Source organism: Sciurus carolinensis, chromosome 17 (genome assembly GCF_902686445.1).
Source record: "Sciurus carolinensis chromosome 17, mSciCar1.2, whole genome shotgun sequence".
Taxonomy (NCBI): Eukaryota; Metazoa; Chordata; class Mammalia; order Rodentia; family Sciuridae; genus Sciurus; species Sciurus carolinensis.
The window spans coordinates 13,101,090-13,126,564 of record NC_062229.1 but is presented as its reverse complement, the minus strand read 5'-3'; the positions used below and the strand labels follow the sequence as shown (position 1 = coordinate 13,126,564).

The following is a 25,475-nucleotide window of genomic DNA, read 5'->3' as shown; positions in this document are numbered from 1 at the left end:
AGGGGAGGACGTGCAGGGACGCTTGGGCTCTTGTTCATTGTTTTGTTTTGTGTTGTTTTTAAAGACTCGGATTCAGCCTAAAATGAGGTGAAACTAATTCTGCATTCTTCCAGAACAAAGGGAAAGCCTTTCTCGGGTCATCCTTCTTGTCTTGGGCTTCAGAGGGGAGGACTGGGTGCAGGTACGGTCAGCCCTCTGTATCCGCGGGTTCTGCATCCTCCAGTTCAATCATCCGCAGATCCAAAATACCGGCATGCTCTGTGCCAGACATGGTCCCCTCATTGTACACTGTGACAACTATTTCAAATCATATCTGTCGTATTAGGTATTATAAGTCATCTAGAGATTATTTAAAGTTCACGGGTGGATGTGCAGAGGTTCTGTGCAAATCCTGGGCCCTTTTATGTAAGGGACTTGGGAATCCTCAGCTCACGGTATCTGCAGGGGTCCTGGATCCAATCCCCCACAAATACCAAGGGATAACCCCCCCGGAAGGACCAGTGGGGAAGCAGGAAAGGGAGAGAGGAAACGAGGGGGGTTCACGCAGAGCCAGTTAATGAGCAGGTCACACCCTGGGCCACTGCAGCACAGGGCCTACGGCTCTCCTAGGAGACTTCGCGGGACTTTGAAGTTCTCCCAAGGAAGAGGCAAGAGGATCCAATTTATCACTGGCACCCGTGAGTCGTTGACAGTGCTGGGGGAGGCTCTGCCTGCCTGTCCAGTGCAAAAGGTCCAGTGAGCCCTGACCACCAGAGGAGGTCCTTGGTGGTGGGGAACCCTGGGTGCTTCCACACCAGGCCAGGATCAACGCTGCCCAGCTCAGACCCGGGTGCACGGAAGGCTGGGAAGCAGAGTTCCCCCAAGGGAGGGCATGTGGACTCCCAAAGAAGGGGTTCCCCCAGTTTAGGTAGAGTGTATATAAGGCACAAAGAATGACTCATCACAATAGTTTTGGGCGGTGTTTGTGAATGGTTTATTTTCCTTATAAATTAATGGAGGAGTCAAGCTCATCTGTACAATTATATCATTAGCTCACATTCCAATAAGCTTTTTTTAAAAAGGCTTTATTGAGCGGGGGAGGACAAGGTGGGGTAATAGCTGGAGCCTCTGCAATTACTCCTAACTCAGCCTGGCTTAGCTCTGCTGCAGCTCCTGGGAACGGCCTCAGCCAGGGGATGAGTAACGGCGGTGTAAATGATCAATTTCTGTGGTGCTCTGTTTCTCTGTAAAACATTCGCAGTTTTATCAGAATTTCTTTCATGCCCATAAGAATGTATCCCAGAGAGGACCAGAACTTTCTATTTCCCATCTCTAGGGCCACTACCCAGCATCACTTGCCTGGACCCATGCAGTCACCTCTGCTTGGTCTCCCTCCTTGGCATCCCCCCTCCCTTGGCAACAGCTTGGAGGTCACCGTGAGCACCCAAGTCAGGGTACACCCCTCCCTTACTCAGAACACTCTGTGGCTCCCGAAGCGTCCAGAAAAGAGACCAGAGTCCTCGCTGCCGCCCAGGAGGGCCTGCACTGTCCCCGCCCTCATGTCCCTCCACGGACCCCCTGGCTCACTCATGGTCCTGCCTCAGCTCCTGCCTCAGGTCCTCCTCCTTACTCTTCTGCCTGCCTGGAACAGCCCTCCTCACACAGCCGCATGGCTCCTCCCTCACCTCCTTCAGGTCTTTACTCAAAGTTGCAACCTGAAGTTGCAACCCTGGGCCTCCCCTGCCTCCTCCCCTCCATCCCCCCTGAATTACTTCTCCCTCTGGTGCTTGTCATTTAAGAACAGTTGATGCTTACTTATTTATGTCCACCCCCTTTAATAAAAGCACCCAGATCAGCTCGTGTGTGTGTGTGTGTGTGTGTGTGAGTGTGTGTGAGTGTGTGTGTGTGTGTTTTGATCGTTGCTACGTGTGTTTTCAACATCTGAGGTAGAGACGAACACAGTAGGAACATAAGGATTATTTGTTGAACAAATGAGATCACCGTGCCCTATTAAAAAGAAAGGGACCTGCCTGTGACCAGATCCACTATGTCTGAAGATGCTCTGGGGACCTGACTGGGGGTCTCGGCTCCATCCAGTGAGTTCAGTTGACCCTCTGGGTCTGCTGCACATTGTGGATCCACTGAATTCACCAAACACAGACTAAGAATATTTTTTAAAAAATTATTTATGTACTGAACATGTGCAGACTTTTTTAGTCATTATTCCCTAGACAATACCATAAAACAGCTATGTACGTAGCCTTTACATTTCATTAGGTGTTACAAGCCGTCTGGAGATGACTGAAAGTGCACAGGAGGAAGTGTGCAGTTGCTCTTGTACGCAAGCACGCGCACACCTGCAGATGGTGGTGTCTGTGGGCATCCCGGAACAAGTGGCCCGTGGACACCCAGCAGACTGTATTCACTGCCTTTTGAACAGCATTTCTTAGATCCATTCAGATATCGTTCAGGATTTGGGATGTCAAAAATGTCCCTTTCTCCCCTTCTTCTAGTTCTCTTAACCCTCAAGTTCAATTCAAATGTTTGTTCCTGGGGACACCTCCTCTAAGAGCCCTGCCCAAAGAAGAAAGACCCCTCGTTAATCTTCCCACCATTTCTTCAGAGCATTCTCTTCAAAGCATTGCAAGTGGTTCTAGAACCGCCATTAGGATTCCGTGTCTGATGTCTATCCTCCCTGCTGGCTCAATGATGGGTGCTCCCTCCTCCCCTCTCCTCCTCGCTCATTTCCCAGACCCTATGTCTGGGACAGAGGAAGCTGTTACTGGGTATTTCCTAATAAGTCTGGAAATTATGGCCTGAGTTCCCTGATGGACCTTAGCGTTGCCAAGGCTCTGATAAATCCTACAATGAAAACTTATTTCACCCAGCAATGCATAAAAGTGACCTCACAGCACGCTTTCCCAGAGCACCTGGTAAGATTGCCAGTGTTCCAAGGAGTGAAATTGACCTCCAGGAATCTGGGCAACATAAAATGACCTGAAGAACCTTACTTTAGGAGACATCTGAAGGCGATGTCTTTTATCCAAGAACCCGAAATGTCTCTGTGAGCATTTTGTCTCACTTTGGCTATTATTTTGCCTGGGTTTCTCCAGGTGTGATGGGGTCGGGCAGCAAGGTTCATGCATCCCGAGCCCAGGTGTCACCGTAGGCTGGGGAAGCAGAGAGGGAGGTCCATATCTGAGGTCATTATTAGTGGACCTATGTTCTAATGGAGGTCATGGAGTCACTGTGTGTGTGTGTGAGGGAATGCATTCCTGGCTTGGGGAAGAGCTCAAGTCCCACAATTCCCTGCTGTGCTGCTTGATCCTCCCTTACCTGAGTCTCCCCATCTGTAAATGGGGTTCCTTGAGGAATGCTTATGACCACACTGCAGCAGGCACTCAGTACATGGCCCAGCAAGTTCTGGGCATCCAGCTACGGGCATCTGTGATTTCCAGGGGCCCCCCTTTCTCTCCCAGCAGGATCAAGGTGGGTTCCCCATTGGGTTCCTGCTCTGACCCCAACCTCTGGCAGACTCTCTTCCAGAGTCCAGAAGAGGGCTGGCAACTGTACACCTCGGCCCAGGCCCCCGATGGCAAATGCATCTGCACCGCCGTGATCCCCGCGCAAAGCACCTGCTCCCGCGATGGCCGGAGCCGGGAGCTGCGGCAGCTGATGGAGAAGGTAGGAACCTCCAGGTGCCTCCCCACGCCCATCTTGCCCTCTGCCCCTATTCAGGTCAGCCCCAGCCAGCTCCAGCCATGTGGATCATCCAGAGCTGGATGATTATCCAGCGCTTCTCTGGGTGGATGTGTTTGGTGCTGCTGGGGATGGAAACCAGGACCTCACACGTGCCAGGCAAATGCTCTACCACTGAGCCACATCTCCAGTCCCAGGTGGATATTTTAATTCAATATCTGTTAACGCTTCCTAGGGAGAGAAGCCAAGAGCTGTGGTCAGGGAGGAAGGAAAATCCTCGTGACAGCACCTGAGTCTCGTCCATGAGCCCAGGCCCCACTGCGCAGGCCCCGTACGGCCTTTATTGCACCTGCCGACAGTGTCTGTGCCCCTCGGGGACCCTCCCCCTCCACTCCACTAGGAGAAATCTCATGTAAAGATTTCTTCCCCCTCTGATCGTGGTCAATGTAAAGTGGTCCCACCCAATCCATCTCCAGGGCTATTTCAGTGCCCTTTGGAGATTGATTGCCATCATTGCCCACCTGAACTGCCCACTTGTCAGCTCTAATGGTACTGATGAAAGGGACCAGCACCCTCCCAATGCTCCTTCAATAGAGGGGAAGCTCAGACTTGGCAGTGGGGAGTGTCAGCATCCGGGTACCCTCCACCTGTTGCCTCTTCCGGATCCTGAACTGCCTTCCCCACCTGTTTGAGACATCGACGTGGTGCCCTCTGATTGCTGATAATGGCTATAAAAATGTCTGTGCATCTGGGGTGGGTGGTGGGCTGTTGAGTTTCTGAGCACTTCCAGGAGTCGTGTGAGCAGTCCTACAGGACAGTCTGCATTTCACCAAGAGTCCAGTGCTAAGTTTACCTTAGCCAGTGGGGTTCAGTTTAGCCAGTGGTTCAATTTAAGAAGGCGGAATCTACTTTAGGCAAGTGAGGCCCACCTTAAGCAAGGGGGCTCACTTTAGCCAAGTGGAGGTGGGAGCTAGAGGACCCTTAGGGTGGGTCAGGAGAGGCCAAGGCAAGGGAATTTTCAATTTAATCATTCAGTCAAAAGTTATTTATTTAGTATCTACTTTGGAGCCGGCACTGGATGCTGGGGATTTAGCCATGGACAAGTTAGACACTGACTTTATCTCTGAGGATCCCATCTGAGGAGGTAGATGTATAAGAATGTTCAAAATAGTTGGGAAGAAAATCACTGGACAAGGGGAATGTGAGCAAGACAAGGAGGTCAGGGAAACTGCTCAAAAGGGATGCTGAAGTTCCTCCCTGAGGGATGAGGAGCCAGTCTTGGGAAGATGAGGAGAACATCGCTCCAAGTGGCGGGATCAGCAAGTGCAAAGGCCCTGAGCAGGGAGGAACTTGAGCCTCTGAGACCTGGAGTTAGGATGGAATCGTCCAGGAGGGGAAGCAGGGAAGGGGCAGGACCAGCTCTCGCAGGATCTGCAGGGGAGAAAGGTGATCTGGTTTCATTTTGGAAAGCTCCCTCTGGCTACTCTGGGGAAAACTTATGACAGGGAGTAAGGACGGGAGCAGGAGGACAGGAAGCAGGTGAGAGTGTGGAACCAGAGGTGGGGAGGGAAGGAGTGGACTTGCTAAGGGGAGGTTGCTGGTAAGACCAGAGGAGGCGGAGCTTGGCTGGGTGTTGTGTGGCCTCTGGCCCTGCCAGGTCTTCTCTGTGATGCCTCTGGGTTCCAGCGTGGGAGGAAGTTTGGTCTCCAGAATTGTCCCCATTCCTAGGTCCAGAACGTCTCCCAGTCCATGGAGGTCCTCGAGTTACGGACGTTTCGTGATCTCCAGTACGTGCGCAGCATGGAGACCCTCATGCGGAGCCTGGATGCGAGGCTCCGGGCAGCTGACGGGTCCCTCTCGGCCAAGAGCTTCCAGGTGGGTCCTTCTGGGTTCAGGTCGATGTCAGGGGAGTGATTACAACTGGTCTCATAAGTTCCAGGAATAGGGTCACGTCTGGGAAGAAACAAGGGTGGGCTGGGCTCTGGAGTCCAGTATGGGTCAAATGTCAAGGGCCAGGGTATATCAAATACAACAGGGTGAAGTCATGGGTCCCAGTCTGGGGTTGGCGACCATTCTACCTTGGTGGGCAGGAGCTGAAGGACAGGATGACGGAGCTACTGCCCCTGAGCTCGGTCCTGGAGCAGTATAAAGCAGACACTCGGACCATCGTGCGCCTGCGGGAGGAGGTGAGGAATCTCTCCGGCAGCCTTGCAGCCATCCAGGAGGAGATGGGCGCCTACGGGTATGAGGACCTTCAGCAACGTGTGATGGCTCTGGAGGCCCGGCTCCATGCCTGCGCCCAGAAACTGGGTATGCCTTGACCCTTGACCCCTGACCTCCATACCCCGCCCCAATACCACCTGTGTGCTCTGAAGCTGGGCAGTTTCAACCTCTAACTTCTAAATCTCAAACGCTTGATTTCTCTGCCCAAGGCCAAATGTGGGTCCAGAAACTGGAAATGATTTTGACCCTGACTTCCAACACTTCCCCCCACCTCTACTCTGGGATTAGATTTCTGCATGTTTGCTCGCCCCTGGTCCCGGCTCTTCCTAGTTTGGTCCTTGCCCTGCCTCCCTTGGGCTCTTCCCCACCCCTACCCTCATCTCCTCCATTCCTGCTTCCCAGGCTGTGGGAAGCTGACTGGCGTCAGTAACCCCATCACTGTTCGGGCTATGGGGTCCCGCTTTGGCTCATGGATGACTGACACGATGGCTCCCAGTGCCGACAGCCGGGTGAGTGACAGTGCCCAACCCAGGGGTCAGATTCTGGGAGGGACATGGCCTGTGACTGTCCACAGGTAGCCAGGATTTCACACCAATGACTCTTGTAACCAAAGTGTCCTGGGATCCCCAGCACCCTTAGACTTTCCCTTGACTGTCTAGTGACAAGCAAGTGACCAAGGAACTTCTAGCCCTGTGAATCCCAAAGTCTGTTGACCCCAATGAGTACATGGAGCCTAATGGTTACTGCATACAGTCATGCATCACTGAATGACAGAGACTTGTTCTGAGGACTGCACTGTGTCACTGTTGATGTTACAAGGTGTACTGAGACAAACTAAGATGGCTTCAAGGTCACTAGGTGACATAATCTTATGGAACCACTATATTGTATACATGTCACTGACCAAAATGTCATTATGTAGCACATGACTGAACTATGACCAGTTCCCAGTGACTGGTGGCCTCTAACAAACTACTCAGTGACCCATGCCTGTCCTGCTCAATGACGTTTGGACTCCCTGGGGCCTTTTTGGTCATGACTGCCCATCACCTAGACCCACAAGAACTGGCTACAAACTGCCCAGTGATTATCCTGCACAGCGACCTTCCTAGTGACTGAGACAGGTCACTGGGTGGCCACTGAGTACCACAGACCATAGGTGGTAAGAAGCCTGTGATTCCCCAGGGGTTATTCACCGATCGGTTGGTCTGGAAATCCGACTTGGACTTGTGTTCCACTCCCCTTTTCTTAGCTAGGGAATCTTAGGCAGCTTCTTTACTGTCTCTCACTCTGATTTCCTTATCTTCAAAATGGTCCTAATTTCAGCATTAAAGTTCTTAAGATTTTTAGCTCAGTAATAAGGGCACTCACAATATTAATTAATACCATGACAATGGAGACCGCTGACAATGATGAAAACAAGCCTAGTTATCTTATTTCAGGGGTTACCCGTGGGCAATGAATCCAAGTGACTGCATATTACCTGATGGCTGTCCAGTGACCACTAACCACCAGTGTCCAATGACCAGTGAATTCCTGGGCTAGTAAGTCTCCAGAAAAGGCAATTTCCCCCGATCCTTTGGGATCGAGCGCCACCCACCTGGTATCTGTTTTCAGACCAACAGTACTGGTAGTCACTGGGACTGTGGTTGTGAGTGGTCAGTAGGAAGCCCATGGCTGAGTAATGACCATTTAGGTGGCAGTTGATCTTTGATGACCATGGTTGAATCCTAAATGGTTGCTGGGACCCTTAGGTCACTGACAGTGGTCCCTCCAGTGACCAGAGGCTACTCTCATAGGTCTGGTACATGGATGGCTATTACAAGGGCCGGCGGGTGCTAGAGTTCCGCACTCTGGGCGATTTCATCAAAGGCCAGAACTTTATCCAGCACCTGCTGCCCCAGCCATGGGCGGGCACAGGTCACGTGGTGTACAATGGCTCCCTGTTCTATAACAAGTACCAGAGCAACGTGGTGGTCAAGTACCACTTCCGCTCGCGCTCCGTGCTGGTGCAGAGGAGTCTCCCTGGGGCTGGCTACAACAACACCTTCCCCTACTCCTGGGGTGGCTTCTCCGACATGGACTTCATGGTGGACGAGAGCGGGCTCTGGGCTGTGTACACCACCAACCAGAACGCAGGCAACATTGTGGTCAGCCGGCTGGACCCGCACACCCTGGAGGTCATGCGGTCCTGGGACACTGGCTACCCCAAGCGCAGTGCCGGGGAGGCCTTCATGATCTGTGGCGTGCTATATGTGACCAACTCCCACCTGGCTGGGGCCAAGGTCTACTTCGCCTACTTCACCAACACGTCCAGTTATGAGTACACGGACGTGCCCTTCCACAACCAGTACTCCCACATCTCCATGCTGGATTACAACCCCCGGGAGCGGGCCCTGTACACCTGGAACAACGGCCACCAGGTGCTCTACAATGTCACACTCTTCCATGTCATCAGCACCGCTGGGGATCCCTAGGTGCCTCCGTGGTCAGGCTGCCCCGCGTGGGCTGCTGGGGCCCTCCCGCTCCGCCTGTCCCTGTGGTGCCCTCTGCCACCTTTCTGCACAGCTTTCATTCTCTGCCCTGGATTCCTATCAATGCATCTTCTCCATTTTCTCTTCTCCTTTATTGATCTCTGCTTTTGATACTCCATTTCTTGGTCTTTCTGCCTTTATTGATGTCCCCCTGTCTCTTTCTTTTCATTGATCTGACCCTCCAGTTCTGTCTCTCTCCCTCTCCCTCTCCTGCTCTTTGCTTCCCCCTAGTCTTCATCCCTCACTCCCTACCCCCAGCCCCTGGAGTTGAGTGCATGGATCTCTTTTTTTTTAAACTTCTGCTTTTTTCTTTCCGGGTTGCTGGAATAAACAGGACCTTTGACATTTGATGCTTCGGTTGCTCTGTGTGTCCAGGGGTGGCTGAGGCAGAGGTGAAGTCTGAGCTTGGAGACCCAACCCCACCAAGCCCCTATCCCACTCAACCAGGGACAAGCAAGACCAGCCTGGAGCTCCCCTTTGCCAGGGTGAGCCCTTTGGGGAGACATGTGAGGAGATCTGATCCAAAGGTGTTTCAATCAAAAGCAATTCGTTTAAAAGCAATATGATCAAAACAACTGAGAATTCTATAACAAGGATGAAAACTGGCCTCAAATGAATATTGTCGCTGGCTTTTCACTCATCGATCACTCTGGTGCATCGTTGAGCTGTCTGGCAATGTTTTAATGGGTTTTAAACAATTTGGCTGCTTTTAAGAATCTGGGTATGAGAGGTTAGGGCCCTGCCAAATTTATCCTTTTTCTTCTCTTTTGGCTTTGTAATTTCAAAAATCGTTTCTAAACAAGTCACACCTGTTATAAGTTATAACAAAAAGTTCCAAACAGCCTAAAGGTGTGCGTGACCTGGACTTCAGTGGAACGCCACACTCCATTCCTGGAGCCTCTTTACCTGGAAGGGACTTGGTCAGGGGTGGCTCCTAACATGGGGATCAGAACTCTTGGAGGAGACAGCCAAAGATAGGAGGTGTCAGAGGCAGGAGAGGTCAGAAGAGGCTGGCAAAGTAAGGAGAAGCCAGATGTTCTGGAGCCTTAGAAATCTGGCTAAAGGTGAGGCCGAGGGGCCCCGGGCTGGTCACAGAAGGGGAAGAACAAAATGAGTGCTTTGCGATGTCTGTCTGGTGTCCTATGTGAGACGGACTGAAGGGATGAAGCTGGGGACCAGCAAGGTGTCAGAGATGAAGGGCAAGCTGGTAGGACTGCAAGAGGGGTGGGAAGACTCACCCCAAGGGCTGTTTTTTTCTGGAATGGAGGTGCTCCCCCCTCTCCATCTTGGCCCCTAGGGTGGTCCCTAGTGAACCCAGAGCAGAAACATCATGCAAAGAGCCCCCCTGTCCCCAAGCGCACTCCTTTGAGGCCACAGGGAAGGTGGTGGCAGCTCCTCCCAGAGGCTTATGTCCCCATCTCTAATTAATGGCCTTCCTGATTAAATCATCTCTGCTTTGTGCTGGCATCTCCGGGAACTTGGACACTGGGGCCATATTGGGAAAGAACCCCATGAATAATAAATGGGGCTACCTAATGGACTCATTTAAAACCAATTTTTAAAGAAATCCTCCAGAAGAGCAATTAATTTCCATTTAAATGAACAAGTGTGACATCGGGAAAGGATGGGTTCCTGGATTAGCACCTGAAGAAGCACTTTGATCCATACCAGCTAAACAAACCAACAAAACGTTACAAGTCTGGATGCTCAGAACATCTGTATCTAACCCTGACCCCACACATTTATCAGAAGGCAGATTTCCCAGGTGAGAGGACAGGATGGTTTATCCATCTGATACTGAACCCTCCCGGAGTAGGGTCATGATTGGAGGATGCTGATTCAGTCTTTGTCCAGAATATGTTTAGACATGGGGACACACATCCTCACACCAAGAACAGAGCTGACATGGACATGTTGGTCACATCTGTAGATCAAGTCCCCAGAGGCCCCAGGCACCTGGCATCACAACTGCCAACGCTTTCTCTTGCACACAGAGGTTTAGCACTCCTTATCTGTTCCTGTTTGTGGTTTTATTCCAATCAAGGATGAGCAAGGGGAGAACCAACACCACCTCTCGAGGCCAGAATGGTCTTCACCTGCCTTAGGCTGCCACTGCTAACTGTAACCTCCCCATCATCACAGATGGGGATCTGGCTATAGCCAGGAAGCTGTAACAATCCCGTTTGCCCTGAGGTCACCCGTCTAGCCCTGCCCAGTAGCCAGAGGTCAGGGCTGATGCACATGGCAGAGGAGGGGAATCAACTCTCTGGGATAGGGCCTGGCCTGGGAGGGGCCTCTAAGAGACCACCAGAAGGGGACTGGGGTGTTCAGCGGTTGAGTCCTTGCCTCACACGTGCAAGGCCTGGGTTCCATCTCCAGCACTGGGAAGGGAAAAAAAAAAAAAAAAAAAAGAGGTTAGACTACACTGTCACCATCCTAAAGGCTTGGGATTTACAGCTCCAATTCTGGGCAAGAGGGGTGGGTGAGAATGGAGCAGGTGAGGGAAACCACAGCTACTTAATAATGAATCACTCAGACACTGAGTGGGCTCCGGGGGCATGTTTGTCTAACAGCAATGTTCTTTTGAGTTTTGGCTACTGCATGGATAGACAGAAAAGGGAGAGACTGAGATCCAGGGGACAGGTGGTCACACTCAAATGGGGGGTCTCCTGGCATGGCACAGGACACGGACGGACACACACACACACATACACACTTTATGGATGCCCAAAGTGACGGTGAATACCACAAACACTATTTCTGGCCTCACAGAGGGTAATGTGTGCCCCTCCCTGGCAGCATTTGACTCAGCAGGAGCCCGAGGGAGATCCTTCCCTTGGCTCTTGTGTCACAAGTCAGAACACAGGGCTCTCTGTCCCTGGAGCAGCACTCAGCAAAACCTGCTCCCCAACCCCTCACTTCCAATCATCCCCAGGGGCTCCCCTGTACCAAGAGCCGTGCAATCGCTTCCCCCACCCCACCCAACTGTTGCTGCAGACAGCGGGGCTACAGCCTGCCTGCCTCCTGGCCCCCACGACAGAACATTCTGCAAGGAGATGTAGCCAACCAAGCCGGCTCTCCCCAGCCCAGCAGAGCTCGGAAGAAACTCATTAAACCTTCCTAATGACAAACGCTCCAGCAGGCGGCTGGCGGGGAGAGCGATTGCTCCAGAAACCAGCCAGATGGGAGCAGGCTCAGGTGATTGTTTATGAGTCTCAGTCCTGGAGTTGGGGGTGGGGGACTCCCTTGGGATTCAGTCTTATTTTGCTCAGGTCCCCAAGTTCTGCCAGCTGGGGCCACCCCCACAACCCAGGCTGGTCCCCACCAAGTGAGGGGGCCAGTGGGTGGGCAGACCATTTTTTCATCTAAGACCCACAATCTCCGACTGAATTCTGAGCCTACAGCCCAGGCCATGGCACAGAGGCAGCTGCGTGGAGGTGAAAGTTGGCAGGCAGGCCACACTTGCAGTCACCCAGGCAGGGGCCCCACCCAGAGGTGGAGGGAGGGAATCCATCTCCCCAGTCCCCTCCCACAGGCATCCTCAGCTCCACAACAACAGTGGAAGCCGCACTCTGCTCCCAGCCCCCTCCACCAGGATCCCTGCTGTCAGAGGCACCTGGTATTAGCCACTTCCAGGGGGCCTCTGTTACCATGGTAACAGCATCTGCAGAGGGTGCTGGGTCTGGCGGCTGGACCCAGGAACAAACTGGTAGAAGTGCTCCAGGTGACAGGGGTACAGGCATCCGGGTGTTAGGTGTAATCTGATCTAATTCAACAGTGGCTTGTGTGTACAAAGCAGTAGGGGGGTGAAGAGCACCCAGCACCAGGGGCCTCAGCCTGGCTGCCCCAGGACCACTCGCAAATCTGCTGAATGGAAGCAGTCAGGTGAGTGAGGTGGGGCTCCTGCATCCTAGAACAGGCCCCAGAGAGGGCGTTGCACACCCCAGATGGACTGGGCTAGATGGTGCCTGGCTGCCCTGGTTGTCCTGCTACTGGGAAGAATACCCACAGGACCACCCCCTGCCCAGGTACAGAAGGGAGGTTTCAGGGCATGAAGAAGAGCTGCAACAACTTGGGACGATGGACAATGATCCCCTCCCCACAAGTGCCCCACGCCTCACCAGGGAAGAAATGAGACACAGGACAGCAGAGCAGTAGTTCCGGGTTTAATGGAGGGAGCAAAGGGTGCTGCACTGCTGCCCAAAGGGCCCGCGGCTGGGCAGCTGGCACTGAGCATTTGCTGTTTGCAACTAAACAGAGGAACGGGGCAAACCAAGAACCAACAACTCGAGGCCTTCCTGCCTGCCTCTGGGACCCGGGGACAGGTCACCCCCACCCCCTGGGTCTGGGAGTCTCCCTACCCCCATTGCCCTTCTGAAGTCAGTTACTTCAGGGGAGTCTGGCAGGGATGGCCCCACCTGCAGGTAGGACAGGGAGCGGAAGCCTAGAGCTCCCAATCTTGAAGAGCCTCCCTCCAGCCATTTTGGAAACAATAAATACTGTGTGACGGTAGCAGGGAGGAGTGCTCATTGGCCAGCTGGCAGCAGGGGAGCCCGTGGGCCCCGCGGCCCTGCCCCGCCCTGCAGGCCAGGCCTGGGCCGCCCACACCCTCACTCCGTGCGTAGGATGATGTGGATACCAGAATCCGTGAACACAGGTCCACTCATCTCCCCTGTCCGCAGCGCAAATGAGGCATCTTCAAATGGCTTCTGCATCTGACCTAGGAACCATAAGGACAGTGGAGAGAAAGGGGTCAGCTGGGTCAGAGCAGGGGCCAGGAAGAGGCAGGTGAAGAGAGCAGCAGCAGATGGGGCTCCTGCCTGTTTCCACCCCATACTCATCTATCACTGAGTTTATGGCCTGTCACAGTGCAGAGCTGCAGCCTAGCCGGAGGTGGCAAGGCCATTAAGGAGGCCCTGGGAAGCCCGAGGACAGCATGAGGGATGGCAGGCAGAGCTGCTGCCGTTGCTGCCACTGTTATGCATTTAGAGAAGCATTTTGGTGATGAACTCCTCTTCCTGGGCCTGGTTCCCCACAGGGGCACATCATCTGTCCCACAGGCCTCCTGGGAAGGGTGGGGGCGGGTGGCTAACAACTCCCCCTCTTTGGCAGTTCCTGCACACCACATGCCATTCCGGGCCTCTCCCTCATTCCCTGTAGACCCTGAGGACTGGGAGAGAGGGGCAAAGAGGAAGAAAAGGGGAGGAGGAGAAAGGAGGTGGCAGGAGGAGCCAGGTCACCTTGGCTCCCTGATTTTGCACAGGGAGTTTAGACAGGCCTAAACTCAGGGCTGCTGATCCCATCACCCCCACCCTGGTTTCCCCATGTGAGACTGGAGAGGAGGATTCTGGGGGACCCAGTTCTATAGCCCCTGATAAGGAGATGCTAACAACAGGATGGAGCCAACCCTCATGGGCCCATGATGGGGACAACTATGCAAAGACACAGACCCTGGGAGGGAACGACATCAGGATGAAGGTTTTGCACCCGCTCCTGTGAGGCTCCTACTCTCCCCTGGCTTCTAGCTCCCCAAACAGGGTAGCCTCTAAAGCCTGAGGGAGGGACTGCGCTGCCACCTGGTGGACTGGGAAGCCCTGTGTGACAAGGGCCAACCTCCTGAAAACCAACATGCCCCTCCCAGCTTCTACCTGCCCTCATGGCTGCAGGGTGGTCCTTGCCAAGGGTAGGGTGATGCCCTTTCCTTGCCCACCTCTGCTGAAGGCACCCAGGTCCCCCCTGGCCTTGGCCGAGCTGCAGTCGCTGAATTGTGAGGCCAGAGACTCAAAGTCTTCCTCTCCCGACTTGATCTTCTGGATGTAGCCTGCAGGGACAGGAAGAAGAGCCCCACATCAGGGGCAGGGCAGGGGGTCACCCCGAGAAGCTATGCAAGCCCTCCTCTGACAAATGCATATGTTCCTCACAAAGACACACCAGCACAGGCCACTAACACTCTCCCTGCACCTGCAGGCTCCTGTCATCCATCCACATGTGCCTGTGACCCTACAGTGATACTTATGGCCATGCCAGTCTCTCCTTGTCACTCCCCCCATTTTACACACACACACACATACACACACTCACCTCCTTCCATCCCTCAACACAAGATATTTAAGAGAAAATTTACCTCTAAGTTCCAACAGGGAATAAGAACAGGAGATGGGAGACCTAAGGGATGGTGGACCCCACAGTAGGAGGCTCACCCAGCCCCAGGGTCATCTGCGAAGGTTTAGGACAGGCAGGAGGCCAGGGTTCAAGCTCTGCTCTGCCACTGTGGCCAGCCAAGTCCTCAGCTGTGGGCCTCAGTCCTCACTTGTGGGACAGGGGAGGCAAGCTCTGAGCTCACTGGAGCATTGGGAAGAGACCCGGAGGGGACTCCAAGGGATGCTGTGTCAGTCCTCTGCACTGTGGTCCCACAGGCAGGAGACCTGGCTCTTCTCCAGCTTCTCTGACAAGTGTCCTGCAGAGCCCCAGATGTGCAGCCCAAACCAGCCCCACCGGAACACAATTCTCCTGGAGGGAGAGGAAGCCAGGGGCAGGGGAGGAAGGAAAAGCAGAGGGTAGTCACAGGGCAGTGCCAACAAGAATCTGGTGACTCAGGTTTTGGAGTATAATGTGGAAGAACTGAACACATGTGCACAAGTGTGCGGTGTGTGAATGCACTAGGGGTGACTGTGCAGTGAGTGGGTAGCATGTAGCAGTGTGTACTTGTGTGTCCCTGCATGGGGGTGACTGTGTGTGCACAGATGCATATGTGTACCAGGTGGGGTTGCCCTTCCAAGTCCAGGTAGTCCCTGAGGTGGCCAGGAGTCTGTGAGATAGAGGACAGTCTATCCTGTCCTCCCTTTGTGATCCTCCAGCTTGACAAGCAGCCCTGGCACAAGTGAGTATCCCTGCCATCTCCTTCCCAAGTTCCCAGGGCAATGGCCCTAGACCCTGGAGCAGCCCTTGGTGATCTGGGCCTGCACATCGGCCCTGCACCACTTTTCCGACTGGCCCAGCAGTTGCTCTCTGGAGTGCACCGGGGACGCTACCCACCCCAGCCATCTGGATGGGCAACTGGGCACCAGCCCACAGCTGCCATTCTCTTGAGGTGCGAGGATCACCCAACACACCTGCCCTTGCAAAATCACCGACACTTCCACCATTGCTCCCATCTGACCTACACAAGGTCAATATGCCTGTCAGCTGGCCTGACACACCCACCTGGTGCCTGTTTGAGCCCCATAGGGACCTTGCTGGACCCACCTCAGCATCTTCCTCAGGCTCCTGTGGGACGCAAATGCCACCATAATCCACACAACTGGCACCAAAGTGGAAACCGTGTGACTGGGAGAGCATGAATGCTGCTTCCGTCTGGCCACACGTCACGGCAGCCACTTCGGCATCTGATCTGCATACTGCCAGGGCACACAGCTCAACTGCGCCTGCACCACCACCTCCACCTGCCCGACCATCCTCTGGCCTCTCTCACTGTCAATCTTTTGCCAGCATGCTACTGTGACATGCAGCACAGTACCAGGTAATAAGTGAGATGCCGACAAGGTCACTTGCTGTCACCATTCTTCCTTCCACATGAGCTGCACATCTCAGGGACAAAGCTGCCCCTACTCCTCTCTGATCTGCCCTTCACTAGAGGCACTGCCTGATGCCTATCAGATAAGCATGGTGGCCATGCAAGGCTCCTCCCTGCTCCCTGGTTGGGCTGCATGTGACACTCAGGTCTGGTTGGAAACCACCCTCCTAGGCTACCCCTTGTGCCACAAGCATCCACCAGCAGCTCTGAACTGAACCAGACATCCTTAGTCACCCCTCCTGCTCCTCTTCTTCCTGGTCTTGTGAGTATATCCCCAGTCTTACCTGTACAGGACCAGGTTGCCCCACCTCTCGTTCTGTGTGGGCCACAGTGAGCCAGTCAAGGAATCCTGATGCACAGTGTTCCTGGGGTAGCGGCCTGCCTCCTGGAACTGTCCGCAGGCACCCAGCATCCACAGAGCTAAGCCTAGCCACAGCCCTGTACAGTGTCATCTTGTTGCACCCCCAGCAGCTGGGGGCACAGGGTTCCCCAAGACTGGATAGCCTGGGTTTCTCTCACATTCAGGATGTAAGTCACTTCCACTTAAAAATGAGTAAGAGCCACGGTTTGGCCCCAAAGTTCATATCACCCAGAGCAATCTCTGATCAACGAGCTGTATGTTCTGTTTTGATGGAAGCCTCACACGATTATTTTAAAAAGCTTTCTTCCTGAGTTTTCCTTCTTCAAGGATGAACTTCAAGGGGTCAGTTCCCTGTGTCCCCTCAGCAGCTCAGTCTACACATGTCCCCACCACAATGATGTCACTCCTACTCCTGCCCCCACCCCACTGCCTCCACCTCCAGGCCTTTCTGAAGACAGTTCTGCTTGGCTGGCACTTGCATGTGTCTTCCGGTCTTTCCTTCAAGTTTTCCCAAAGCCCCTACTGCATGAGGTGCCACACGTGGATGCTGCATTTACACTGTCCTGCTTGTGTCTGTCAAGGACAGGGGCTGGGTCACCTTTGCTCATCACTAGCTCCACCAGCACCCAGTGCTGAGCATAAAACAGATATTCCCCAGTGTCTAAAGAATTCATAAATTAATAAGACAGAAAAGGCCACAGGGAAGGAGGGAGACAGGACCCACCACTGGTCATTAGGTAGAAACATTGGAACCTCCTGCCTTTTGTACCTGAACCTCAGGTCTCAAGGTGGAGGTCAGACTTCCTGGGCCTCCTCCAGGAGCAGGCCCTGCCACACTGCAACTACGCTGCTCCAAGATGGTGCCCCTTGCATCTGATCAACAGGGCTCCAGCCAGGGCTCTGGCTGAGAACTACCCGGACCCAAGGCAGACTTCAGGAGTGGGGCCTTCCCTTCCCCTTGCTTCAGGGTGCTCAGGAAATTATATGCAAAACAGAAGAGTACTTGTGAGGCTGGCCCGTTCATAGTACATCCCTGAGACCTAGAAGGGCTGACAGGTCCCTGGGCCCAGCTCTGGACTCCAACTTCTGAAGTAAATGACCACTGGAGCAATGTCTGGTACAGAGAAAGCCATTCACAGACAGGAGCTGTCCATCCATCTGTCACAGGCTGAATGTCTGTGTCCCCCAAACACACAAAATGAAACCCCAGCCCCCAGTGTGACTGTGTTGGGAGGTGGGGGCCTCTAACAAAATAATTAAGGCCAAAAGAGGTCATAAGTATAGGACTCTGATTTGATAAGATTAGTGTCCTTATAATAATAGATATTGACAGGTATGGTGGCACATGCCTGTAGTCCCATCTACATGGGAGGGTCACTTGAGCCCAGGAGTTCCACACCAGCCTGGGCAAGGGAGCAAGACTTCATCTCAAAAAGAAAAAAAAAAGAAGAGACACTCTTCTTTGTCTCACTCTGCACCAGTACTAAGGAAAGGCTATGTGAAGACTCATCAAGAAGACAGATGACCACAAGCCAAGAGAGGCCTCACTAAGAACCAAGGTTCCATAAGGCTAGAACCTGATCTGGGACTTCAAGTCTCCAAAACTGTGAGAGAATAAATTTCTGCTGTTGAAGCCACTCAGTCTGGTACCTTGTGATGGCAACCTAAGCTAATATACCATAGTTACTTAAGGGAGAGTAAATGAACAAAGAGGGTGACCCTCTGAACCTAAAAAGATTTACAGACTAACTTCCCACCTGTACCACCAAATCCTATAGTCCGCTTCTAGACCAAGCACCTTAGGGGAAGGGATCTGCTTAGGGAAACAGGTGACAGGATTAGGTCCACTGTACCACAAGTCCTAGGATTCAGTAAGGTGGACCCAGTCTGAGGCTAACAGGCTGGAAGGATGCCGCTGACGTGGGGGAACATCAAGCCACAGGAGTTCACTGACCTTGAACCTTGGGAAGGGTATGTGGGAAGGACTGCTACTCATACTCTGAGCCCCAGGTCCTGGACAAGCAGGAGGTCTTGGAACAATGGGAAACAGAATGAGAGCTTGTCCATGGTCTGGCCTCCTCAGACAAGGACACCAACAATGACACATGGCTGGGCCTCGGATTCCTGACAGTCTCTGGCTGTAGCCCAATAGCTGCAGAAGACCAATGCTGGGAAAAGGAGTCTCAGCAGAAATGTAGACACTGGTTCTGTTATGGGCAGTCTGTCCTCAGGGCAGAGAGGAAACACCAGGTATAAATGGGCACTGATGACACTCACTTGACCTGCGAGATGGGGCAGGCACTGCCCAAATCATCATCTCCTGATCACCTGGAACAAACCCAGGATAGGGGAGAACATTCACTCTCCTGAGACAGAAAACAAAGTCTGGATGCCCAACACTTGCTGATATACCACAAAAGGTCTGGTTCCCGAGTGCACCCTGGCCAGGGCCATCTCACTGCACCCTCCTGCTGACCACTAAGGGTCCTGTCTCAGTCAGGGAGAACAGTGAAGTGAGTCGAGGAGGAGCTCACGGTCCCAGGTCAGAGGAGGGTCTTTGGCTAGGCCCACTAAGCCTCCTACATACCTGCCCAAAGCTTTTTCCAAAGGCTTCAGGATAGCAGCAGGGGCTGCCCAGGAACAGAGACCTTGTCCTGGTTTGAGTTTCCCCACAGCATGTGCCTGACTGACTGGGATCAAGAGAGAGCCCATTACTACTGGATCTTCATGGCCAGCCTAGCCCTGTTCTACAGGTCAGCAAATGAGGTCTCACAATGAAGACATGTGCTCTGTTCCACTAGGCTGGCATGGAACCAGCCCTGTGCTACCTTAGGGTAGGCCCTACTGGTCCTGACCTTAAATCACCTTTTCCTGAAATCCCAACTCCTGCCCACCTACCTATCACCGTGTCCTCCTAATTCTGCTTCCTAACCTCTCTCGAATTTGCTCCCCCTCACTTCTAACCCACCCCACCCCCAAGTTCAAATCACATTGTGTCTAGCTGTAGTTACTCCCACAGCTTCCCTGGGGCCCTCCTGAACAGACAGACGTGGAACTCCTGCTGACATTCCCAACTTCATCTGTGTCTGCTTAAGTTAGGCCAAGGGCCCACCGGCTTGCTGTCTTCAGACAGCCTCCCGACCTCAGCCAGCTTCAGCATCCCCCAGGACCCCTGCAGTGTCGGCCCCACCAACCACAAGGGAAGACACTCTCACCTGCCATGCCATACCTGTGCCCTCTCAACATTCCCACCTGCCCCAGCCCTCTGCCATCTCTCACTGGGATCAACTCACACCTGTCTCCAGCATGGCTGCTCTTCTGATCCCCCAGCCCTTGCCTAGTCTCTTCCTTAGCCCCAAAGATTTAATGAGTTCTCCCCAGACTGTGCCTCTTCCCAAGCCCCCTCTGCTGGAGATGGTACCTCTTGCCATTCCATCTCCAAATACTCATCTCCTCTTGGTCACTCTTATGGAGTCCAGGGGTCTGAGAACAGGGAACACTAGAGCTGGGAGGACTTAAGAGGTCATCCTATAATTCCTTCCAGCCACTTCCTCCTCTTCCCCTGGGGCAGCCAGACCTACCTCATCACTTAGACTGGGCTCTGAGGCTTCTAGCTTCCCTGACCCTTCGCATTCCAGTCACACATCTTTCCTGAAAGCATAGTATGGGCCCCTCTCCTGGTTCCACAAGACCATGTGTTTCCTGCTGCCTCCAGGATGGATCCAAAACCCTCACCCTGGCCCTCCTCACCCTGGCCAGGTCCTGCCCTTGAAGAGTTTCATGCCCCTCCAGTCCCTCTGCACAAATTTCCCCAGATTTTGGCTATATCCTAGCCCCCTCCATTATTTCTGCCCTGTCCTCTGCCAGGAATCCTTGCTTCCCACTGACCCACAAAAGTTGAAAGAGCTGACTCTGGCCAGACTCTCTATCAGGGAGTAGGAACTCAGTAGAGAGAAAGAAGCAGTCCCTGACCTCCTGGAGCTTGGGAGGCAAATAATTAATTGGCTTTCTAGGTTCTGTGTTCAGCTCCTTTCTATAATGCTTGTAATGTTGGAAGCTAACAACTGCCATTTATTGTATGGCGATAAAACACTATTTGGGATGTGTGTATGTGTGTGTGAGTATGTGTGTGTTCATATAATGTCCTATAGGCCAGTACTGTAGTAAAACAACAGAACTGACAAGTCCGCACTCCTGGCCAAGCCCTGTGCTAATAAGTATAACAGTAACAGTAACGATCACAATGACTGCTAATAGTCAGAATATTTACTAGATGATACATGCTGTTATTTATGCTGTATTATATTACATCAGAGCCTTCCTGTCCACCCTATGAGGTGGGTCCTATTACTATAACACTAATTTTACAAGTAAAACAGATTGAGGCTCAGAGACGTTCAGTAACTTGCCCAAGGTCACACACCCAGGACCTGGCAGTGCTGGATGAGGCCCCAGATGGCTGGATACTGGCTGTGTGGGGCAGAAGCAGCCTGGGAGGCCTCTCAGAGCTCTGGTGGGAGAGGATAAAGATGAAGTAACCACACATGAGATGGAGACCAACACTGTCTGATAGAATTTCCCCACTGCCCTAGATGATTACCACCAGGACATGGGGCTTCTGACACCTAGTGAAGCTGATGAGAGTGAGGAACCATTTTTAATTTTATTTCATTTTAATTAGTTTAAATGGAAATAGCCACACGCAGTAGTGGTTGCCATACTGACAGCTCCCGACCAAGGTTCTGCCACCTTTGGCCCACAGGCCAAATCCTGCCTGGTTTTGTAAATAAGGCTTTCTCGGCACATAGCCACAACCCTGTGTTCACGTATTGTCCACAGTACCATAGCAATGGAGTTACAAGGCACAGCTGACAAAGACTGTATGGCCCACAAAACCTAAACTACACACCATCTGGCCTTTAAAGAAAGTTTACCAACCTTGCTCTAGATTACAGAGGTGACACAGAACAGAGGTGACACAGAACAGAGTAGGATACAAATTCCCCCCTTAGGTCAGAGTAAACCCACCAACTCTGCTGGTTTGGTCTATGCTCAGCATTTCACTTACAACATCTGAGTTAATCACAGCAACCCTGCAGGACAGGAGGTTGTGATCCCCATTTTATAGGTGGAGAAACAAGGACTTGGTTGGCCAACTCACACAGCCAAGGTCACACAGCTACTAAATGGCAGAGACCAGATCTGTTATCAAGAGTTTTGACTCTGCAGCCAGTGCTCTTGAACAACTAGACTTTTTTGCTGGATGCAGGAAGGTGTCAGGGACCAGAACCTTTTCCTAGGGAACAGACTAGAGAAAAGGAACCCTGGGGTTAGAAAGAAAAAAACAACAACAAAAAACGCTGACTCCCTCCCTAATCTCAAGGGAAACAGGATTATCTTTCTTCACCACTCTAGGAAGAGTCAGTTGTCTTTGAGCACACACCTACCACAGGAACTAAGTAATTCAGACTTGGGCATGGCACCAGAAGATCGAAGAAATGACTATCTCCCATATTAACAAGTGAAGTACAACAGAGAACATGTGGAATGTAGCTTTTGATTCACCTCTTTAAAAACACCGTTTCCCCTGATGGGAAAATCACAACAGCCTCTGGGACAGGAGTCCCCAGTATTTTTCTTCACAAGGCACTGCTGCAATCTAAACCCAGATGTGCCAGCCCCAAGGCTGGGTCCTCTGCCACTACCAGCTTACTTTCAAATGCCATAAAGCAAAGAGAGAGGAGGTCATATGAACCAAGCTTACGTCATGTTCAGGCACTCTGTGCAGGCCAAGGTTACACATGACAGCTGAGCCAGACCAGAGTGGAAAGTCTGATGTGACCTGAGAGGATTCCCTCCCAAGACCCTGTCCCCTGCCCTGCTCACCGTTGATCAATTCCAGGGCCTCCTCCTTGGTCCGGGTGATCTTCTCCTGCCGCCAGGATGAGGGCCGCCTTGACTGACTATGCTTAACCAACAGGTGTGAGCAGCGGACCCTGGCAGGCTCCCCCTGCCCATTTTTGCTGCCACTACTGCTGTTGCCACTGGGTCGCTCCCATTGGCTGGCGTTGGTGATGTGATTGAAGTAATATACCCGACCTGGAGGGGAGGACAGGAAGGAATTCAGCTGGGTCTATGATCACAGGATATCGCCCTAGGTCCCTGACCAGAAACCAGGATAAGGACTGGCTTATGTGATGCCTTCACATAGCAAACCTGCTGTTTTTCCACATGTACCACAGGCTCGTAAGACACAGACCAACGGGGCAGGACCAATATGTTAGCCCTGCAGAGCTAACATTGTATGTGGGGCTGAACAATCATTAAAAAAGCAAGACAAAATAATCAGTCAATGACGACTTCAGGGAGGAAAATAACCCCAGAGTGCCAGAAGATGGGAAGGAGAAATTAGGGAACACTTGCAATCAGCAGCCAAACCACCTTTGTTTAAATCTGGCTCAGCCACTGGACAATCTAACTTCCATGGGCATCAGTTTTCTCACCTGTAAAATGAAGATAATAGCACCTGCCTATACTGTTGTGAGGAATGATAAATTCAACATCTGTAAATTGCCTAGGAGAGTCTGGCACACATGAAGAGTATAATGGCTTTTATTATCTCCATTGCATAGATGACAAAACTGAGGCCTCACCTTCTGCATCTCTGGTAACAGCAGTAACAGTAATGTTTCCTGCATATTTATTCTGCTCTAGACACATAGAGAGGAGATAGGAAAGCTCTACTTTTAATTTCCTACCCAGTGTCCTATGATGCAACCTAGGAAGCAGCATTACCCGGGGTCAGATGTTATGCAGGAGTTGAGGAGCATGGAAGAATGAAGACTGCAGATAAGAAGCTTAAAGGAAGTACCCAGTAGATTCTGGGTGTCACTCCAAGGGCCAAGAATCTGCCTGTGCTATACAGTGGAGCTAGCACTGTGAAGGGCAGATGTCATCCATCAAGAAGGCTGTAAAGGTTGCACTGAGCAGAAATGTCAAGAACAGGACAAGAAACAGGACACAGTGGCACAAGCCTATAATCTCAGTGACTCAGAAGGCTGAGGCAGGAGGATCACAAATTCAAGGCCAGCTTCAGCAACTGAGCAAGACCCTGTCTCAAAAGAAAAAAGAAAAAAGATGGGGTGAAGCTCAGTGATAAAGCACCCTTGGTTCAATCCCCAGTACTGCAGGGAAAAAAAAAAAAAGGTTCAGAGCTGGGCAGAGTAGCAGGTTTATGCTAGAGGTTGCAGTCACACATCAGCTGCAGCAGGCTTGGCAAGAGCATGGATTCTGGGGGGTAAATCCAGCTGAGCCACTGACTGAAATCTTGGCAATGCCTCAGTTTTCTCATTTGCAAAATGGGATCAAGAGAATAAGGACATCAAAACTCATGGAATTACTGTGAGGAGTCAATGCAAAGTGTTCACCAGAACACCCGGTGTTCAATAAATAAGAATTATTATTGTGACTATGAGTAAGTACTATGGGCTCTGGAGGAAGCAGAGTGACCCTAGACCTTACCAGAGATGCTGGAGCTTTTCCAGCTTTGGCAGTGACAGTAAGAGGTGGGCTTTGGAGGTGGACTGACTGGGATAGAACCAGGCCCCAGTCCTTGAAATGCATGATCTTGGACCGTTCCTTACATGTCCTAGACTGTTTCCTCACTTTTAAAATGGGAGTAATAACTGCCTAGCCCCCAGAGTTGTGGCAACTTATAGAACATAAACACTTAAAAGCTCTCAGCACGATGTTTGGCGCCCAGATAAACATGCCCAATTATCAACATTATTATTGTGGCAAACCTAAAGGTTCGCCCGAGCACAGGGGCCATCCTCAGGAAGAACATCATCGGGGGACATTGCAGATTCAGCAGTAGGGGTAGATGGTAGGGGCGTTAGCAGGAGTAAGTTGTGGATTTGAGGCATGGCAAGATCCTGGGGCCACGCCCTTTGCACGGTATTGGGGTGTCTCCCTCCCAGAGGGAACCCCCCCAGATCCAGCGGGTTGAAGAGACTTCCCCCTAGAGCGTCAGGTGCATTAGGCGGAAACGCATCAGCCGGGCCGGCAGGTCCAAGGCTATCGCCGGGGGAGTGCCATGGGATCCCGGGTCCCTCACTCGCCCCGCCCACTGCCTCGGTTTCCTCGGGTCCCGGCTCCTAGGACTCACAGCCCGCACAGGGCGGGTTGGGGCCGTTACCCGGGGGACGGTGTGGAGGGGCCAAGATCCCACCGGAGGAAGGTGGCGCCGCCGCGTCCGAGGGGGAAGCTCGAGCCCTGCTTCCGCGGGCTCGCGCGACCCCGCCCCAGCCCCGACCCCCGCGGCACCTGAGCTGCGGCTCATGCGCTTCTCCCAGCCGGGCGGCAGCTTCTCCTCGTCCGCCATCTTCCCTCCTGCCGCAGCGCCTGCTCCGCCTCCGTTGCACCGCCTGTCGACGGCGCACGCCCACCGCCGCTGCCGATTGGCTCGACGCGCCCCGCACTGGTGCCTGGCGGCGACGCACATTGGACACTCCAACTGTCCCGGCTACCTCTCTGGCTTCCTATTGGACAGAAGTGAAGGTAGGCGTACCCACCCACGATTTATCTGGGCTCCGCCCCCTCCCTCCTCTTGACTCCTAAGTGGTGCGGAAGGGACACGAACCCGCCCTTTTCAACGCCCTTCGGCAAGTACCAAAAAAGTCCCGACCCCTTCTTGGCGCTCTTCGCCGCGGAGCCCACCCAGGAAAGACAGACCTTATTGATTGGCTCCGCACGCAGCAGTTCCCTCCTTCAAGAGAGGTCTCCGGAAGACCGCCTGCCCCAGGCGGAAGCGTCCGGCTGGTGTGGAGGTAACTGCGGAACCCACAAGGTAGTTGGAAGGAGACCGCCTTTGCTGTTGCCATAGCAACTCAGTTGCCTTGGTGATGAGTAGCTAGATGCCTAAATTTGGCTTCTTCATCCTCCTTTTTCCCACCTGATTTCTCCAGATGTCCAAAATGAACCCAGCCCTTTTTTAGTTTTTACAAGTCTATTTCCCAATTCTACTGACCCAAACACTTTTGGAACTTACTTCAACTTATTCCCTCTTAATCTGGCTCCTGCCTCCATTCTGAGTGACTGGTGGGTG

General features: G+C 52.7%; 2 protein-coding genes across 3 annotated transcripts in view; one reads left to right on the top strand and one right to left on the bottom strand.

Moving 5' to 3' along the window:
• Olfm2 (olfactomedin 2) overlaps nucleotides 1-8,785 on the top strand; it is a 60,149-nt gene extending 51,364 nt beyond the window's left edge. For both annotated transcript variants that reach the window (XM_047531665.1, XM_047531664.1), the window contains exons 2-6: nucleotides 3,514-3,663; nucleotides 5,407-5,553; nucleotides 5,769-5,988; nucleotides 6,304-6,410; nucleotides 7,701-8,785. In XM_047531665.1, coding sequence (XP_047387621.1) covers nucleotides 3,514-3,663; nucleotides 5,407-5,553; nucleotides 5,769-5,988; nucleotides 6,304-6,410; nucleotides 7,701-8,378 — 1,302 coding nt within the window. In that variant the 3' untranslated portion in view covers nucleotides 8,379-8,785. The remainder of the gene's footprint in view (nucleotides 1-3,513; nucleotides 3,664-5,406; nucleotides 5,554-5,768; nucleotides 5,989-6,303; nucleotides 6,411-7,700) is intronic.
• Nucleotides 8,786-12,581: 3,796 nt separating this feature from the next.
• Pin1 (peptidylprolyl cis/trans isomerase, NIMA-interacting 1) lies at nucleotides 12,582-25,203 on the bottom strand. Its single transcript, XM_047530221.1, has 5 exons — nucleotides 25,103-25,203; nucleotides 24,695-24,909; nucleotides 22,256-22,468; nucleotides 14,146-14,256; nucleotides 12,582-13,155 (listed from the first exon to the last, which is right to left on the bottom strand). The coding sequence occupies exons 2-5, from the start codon at nucleotides 24,870-24,872 to the stop codon at nucleotides 13,046-13,048; spliced, it is 612 nt and encodes a 203-aa protein (XP_047386177.1). The 5' UTR covers nucleotides 24,873-24,909; nucleotides 25,103-25,203; the 3' UTR covers nucleotides 12,582-13,045.
• Between the last annotated feature and the right edge of the window lie 272 nt (nucleotides 25,204-25,475).